General features: G+C 47.9%; 1 protein-coding gene across 1 annotated transcript; it reads left to right on the top strand.

The window, feature by feature from the left end:
* The first annotated feature begins 277 nt into the window (after positions 1–277).
* LOC106817816 (gamma-aminobutyric acid receptor subunit alpha-6-like) lies at positions 278–4,319 on the top strand. The gene is made up of 3 exons (XM_014822517.1): positions 278–326; positions 2,486–2,728; positions 3,884–4,319. Exons 2-3 carry the CDS (start codon positions 2,534–2,536, stop codon positions 4,157–4,159), a joined length of 471 nt encoding a protein of 156 aa, XP_014678003.1. The 5' UTR covers positions 278–326; positions 2,486–2,533; the 3' UTR covers positions 4,160–4,319.
* The last annotated feature ends 86 nt before the right edge of the window (positions 4,320–4,405 follow it).

Genomic DNA, 4,405 nt, shown 5'->3' with positions numbered 1-4,405 from the left:
GTAAACAGGACAAAACAAAAATAGCAGCAATTTACGAAGACCTGCGTTTAAGTGTCTCTGTCTGTGTCTTCGTGGGAGGGTGCGTGCGCGTGTCCGTTTGTATGTGTTTGTTGTATCTTCCCTATAGGGATGCTTCGCTCCTATCATCTCGAGGAATTGTCTGAAATCATCCGCCAGCGTTAATTGACACATCGTATTTGATGTGTGTATGCAACGGCGTAATTGTCTCTAAAGGATTTACTCGGGCGGCGGTGCGCAGTAATCGTGCACACATAACCACCGAGTAAATTCTTTACCTGCAAATTTCGCTCGCTAACTGCATCAGGGTAAATAGCGGCGAGTACTCGCACGTGTATATAGTCATCAAAACTCTATCACTCCAGTCTGTATTCCCTCGCGTCCCCTCTATCTCTCTCTCTCTCTCTCTCTCGCGTGCGCTCTTTCTTCGACTTTCTCTCTCTCTCTCTATCTCTATCTCTTCTTTCCGCTATCTCTCCTCTCTCTCTCTCTCTCTCTCTCTCTCTCTGCTCCTCTCTCTCTCTCTCTCTCTCTCTCTCCTCCATCTACTTTCTTCTCTCTTCTCTCTCTACTCTTCCTCTTTCTCGCTCTCTCTCTCTTCCTCCTTTCATCTCTTTCTCTTTCTCTCTCGCTCTCTCTATCTACCCCTTCTCTATCTACAATCTCTCTCTTTACCTTTCTTACCTGCTCTTACATTCCTAATTACTTCTCTGCTCTACCCCTTCTCTACTACCCCCCCCCGCCCCCTCTCTTTTTAGCGCTCACTGCTCTCGCTCTATTTCTATTCTCTCTCTTTGCTCTATCTCTCTCACTACGCTCTCTCTATTTCTCTCACTCGCACTCTCTTTCTAACCTTCTGCTCGCGTCTTGTGTAGTGTGTGTGTGGTTGGCGCCGCGTTTATGTATGGACGTGTATGGCGTGTGTGCGTATATGCACGTGCGTGCGTCGTGCGCGCGCGCGCGTAACTGCGGTGTCTGCGCCTCGCACTGACTTACCCGGCTCTGCAGTAGTGTCCGCAGGTGTCCTACATAAGTATTCGACAATTACCTTAGGGAGTCTGCTACTTGGATGGTCGTTCGCGCGCTAGTTGAGTACGTGCTGTCGGCTACGTACGCAAGCATATCATGGCGGCGCGCAAATCGCAGCCGACCAGCAAAGCGAGCCAAGGAGAGACGCCGAGGCTCAATATTCCCCGTGATGCACAGCACGCCTCTCGTGGACCCGTTTCGCGAGCGCAGAGTACGGCCTGAAGTAACGAACGATGGTAGGCCGTGCGTGGGTTACGTGCGTATATATATATACTATATAATATACTTATATATATATATATATATATGTGTTGTTGCTGTTGTTTGTTGTGTGTGTGTGTGTGTGTGTGTGTGTGTGTGTGTGTGTGTGTGTGTGTGTGTGTGTGTGTGTGTGTGTGTGTGCGTCGTGTGTGTGTGTGTGTGTGTGTGTGTGTGTGTGTGTGTGTGTGTGTGTGTGCGTGTGCGTGCGTGCGTATATATATAGGGATTAGGCGAAGAAATTCAGCGTGAATATTTTATTCAAAGTGCCGTCACTATAAAGATCTTGTCATTCGCTCATTGAAAGTCAAATGTAGTGACACTGAAGTGGCCTGTTTAGATGCGCATTTCTACGTAATAACTTGCAAATTAGCTTACCGTATATCAATTAACATGTAAATAAGTTTAAACAAATTTCATTCCTGTCCGTCGGCGTTCATTAAGATCTTTCGCATAATTTCCTCGCAAAAGCTCCACCTTAACCGGGCATCGGCTAACTTTCATAATTTAGTCCGATGAAAAGCCACTTGAGAATTTCGCTGCTTGTAAACGAGTTAGAACGTAGTTCCCACTTGCTTACGATGAAACTAGAGTGTCTATTAGCGATTCAATTTTGTGTGTTTTTATTAAAATATTTGTATATTAAGTCGTTTACTTAACGCATGGCGGCATTCTCTCTCTTCCTGCCCCTCTCTCTCTTCATCGCTTTCTCTCTATCTCTCTCTATCTATCTCTCTTTCTCTCTCTCTCTCTCTTTCTCTCTCTCTCTCTCTCTCTCTCTCGCTCNCTCTCTCTTCTCTTTCTCTCTCTCTCTCTCTATTACCCCCTCTCTCTATCTACAATTCTCTCTCTCTACCTTTCTCTACCTCTCTCTACATCTCTCTATCTACTTCTCTGCCTCTACCCCCTCTCTCTACTCCCCCCCGCCCCTCTCTTTAGCGCTCACTCTCTCTCGCTCTATTTCTATCTCTCTCTTTCTCTATCTCTCTCCCTCGCTCTCTCTACTTCTCTCCCTCGCACTCTCTTTCTTCCCTCTCTCGCTCTGTGTAGGTGTGTGTGTTGGCGCGCGTTTATGTATGGGTGTATGCGTGTGTGCGTATATGCACGTGCGTGCGCGTGCGCGCGCGCGTAACTGCGTGTCTGTCGCTCGCACTGCTACCCGCTCTGCGTGTGTCCGCAGGTGTCCTACATCAAGAGTATCGACATCTACCTTGGAGTCTGCTACTTGATGGTGTTCGCGTCGCTAGTTGAGTACGCTGCTGTCGGCTACGTCGCCAAGCATATCATGCGGCAGCGCAAAATCGCAGCCGACCAAGCAAAGCGAGCCAAGGAGGAAGCCGAGCTCAAATACCCGTCGTGCAACAGCACGCCCTCTCGTGGCCCGTTTGCGAGCGCAGAGTACGGCCTGCAAGTAACGAACGAGGTAGGCCGTGCGTGGGTACGTGCGTATATATATATATATATATATATATATATATAGTATATATATATATATGTGTTGTTGCTGTTGTTTGTTGTGTGTGTTCGTGTGTGTGTTGTGTGTGTGTCGTGTGGTGTGTGTGCTGTGTGTGATTATGTGTGTCTGTGTGGTGTGTGTGTGTGGATCGTTGTGTGTAGTGCGTGCGGTGGGGGGACTGTGTGTTGTGGCTGTGTGTGTGGGTGTGGTGTGTGCATTTTGTGGACCTGTGTGTCAGCTGTGCGGTGCGTGCGTGCCGTATATAGCTATAGGATCTTCAGCGCGAAGAAATTCACCCGTGATAATCTTTATTCAAAGTGCCGTCACCTATAAGATGCTTGATCATTCGCTCATTGAAAGTAAATGTAAGTGACACTGACAGTGGCCTGTACTAGATTGCGCATTTCTAACGTAATAAACTTGCCAAATTAGCTTACCGTATATCACATTATGTAAAATAAGTTTAAAAAATTTCATTCCTGTCTTCGTCTGGCGTCATAAGATCTTCTCGCATAATTCCTCGCAAACAGCCTCACCTTACCGCAGCATCGGCTAACTTTCATACATTTAGTCGATTGAAAGCCACTGAGAATTTAGTCGCCTGCGCTTGCTAACGAGTTATGAACGTAGTCCACCCCTCGTGCTTACGACCTTGAAGACTAGGTGTCTATTAGACGATTCAAATTTTGTGTGTTTTATTAAATATTTGTATATTAATCGTAACTTAAACATCATGGCGCATTACTCTATCTTCTGCCTCTCTCTCTTCATCGCCTTTCTCTCTATCTCTCCTATCTATTCTCTCTTTTTCTCTCTCTCTCTCTTTTTCTCTCTCTCTCTCTCTCTCTCTCTCTCGCTCTCTCTCCTTCTCTCTCTCTCTTTCTGCCTCCCCTTGTCTCCTCTTCTCTCCCTCTCGCCCGCTCTATCTCTCTTTTACCGTTTCTCTCATTCTACTCCTTCAGGCTCAGGCTTGATATTATCACAGTCTCTTGTTTTATCTCTCTCTCACTCTGTTTCTTACTGTTTTCTCCCCCCTCTCTTTCGCCCCTGCCCCTCTCCGGCAATTTGCTAACGTTGATAAGGGAATCTTTCTAAGTTCGTATATGTACCTTTCGCTTGCAGAACGACTCCGTCCGAACGCATCTGGTGCAGGCACCGATGGGACGGTCATCCGTCCCTAACTACGCATCCATTGACCCTCACGGCAGTCAGGACCCGGAAGTTGCCGAGCCGCAGAAGCGGAAGCGACGCTGCACCAGACCCGTGCTGTCACCGAGCGACATCGACAAGTACTCGCGATTCGGTTTTCCGATCACCTTTCTTCTATTCAACGCAATTTACTGGACAGTAAACCTGCAACTCAACGACGTATCGGCTTGGGTCGGAGCAAAGTCGTAGACGGAGATATAGAGGGAGCGACGGGCGAGTGTCAGTCACGTTGACGGGCGCGCCGTGACGCGTGAGTGATCGTGTTGTTTTGACACGCACGTTCGGCTGCGTGTGTTTGTGTTTGCTGGCTGTTTGTTGGATTGTTTGTTTATGTGTGTGTGTGTGTGTGTGTGTGTGTGTGTGTGTGTGTGTGTGTGTGTGTGTGTGTGTGTGCCGTGCGTGTGTGTCGTGCGTGTGTGTGCGCGCGTGTGTGTG

Source organism: Priapulus caudatus, unplaced genomic scaffold (assembly GCF_000485595.1).
Source record: "Priapulus caudatus unplaced genomic scaffold, Priapulus_caudatus-5.0.1 Scaffold1876, whole genome shotgun sequence".
NCBI lineage: Eukaryota > Metazoa > Priapulida > Priapulimorpha > Priapulimorphida > Priapulidae > Priapulus > Priapulus caudatus.
This window is presented reverse-complemented; position numbering and strand designations above follow the sequence as displayed.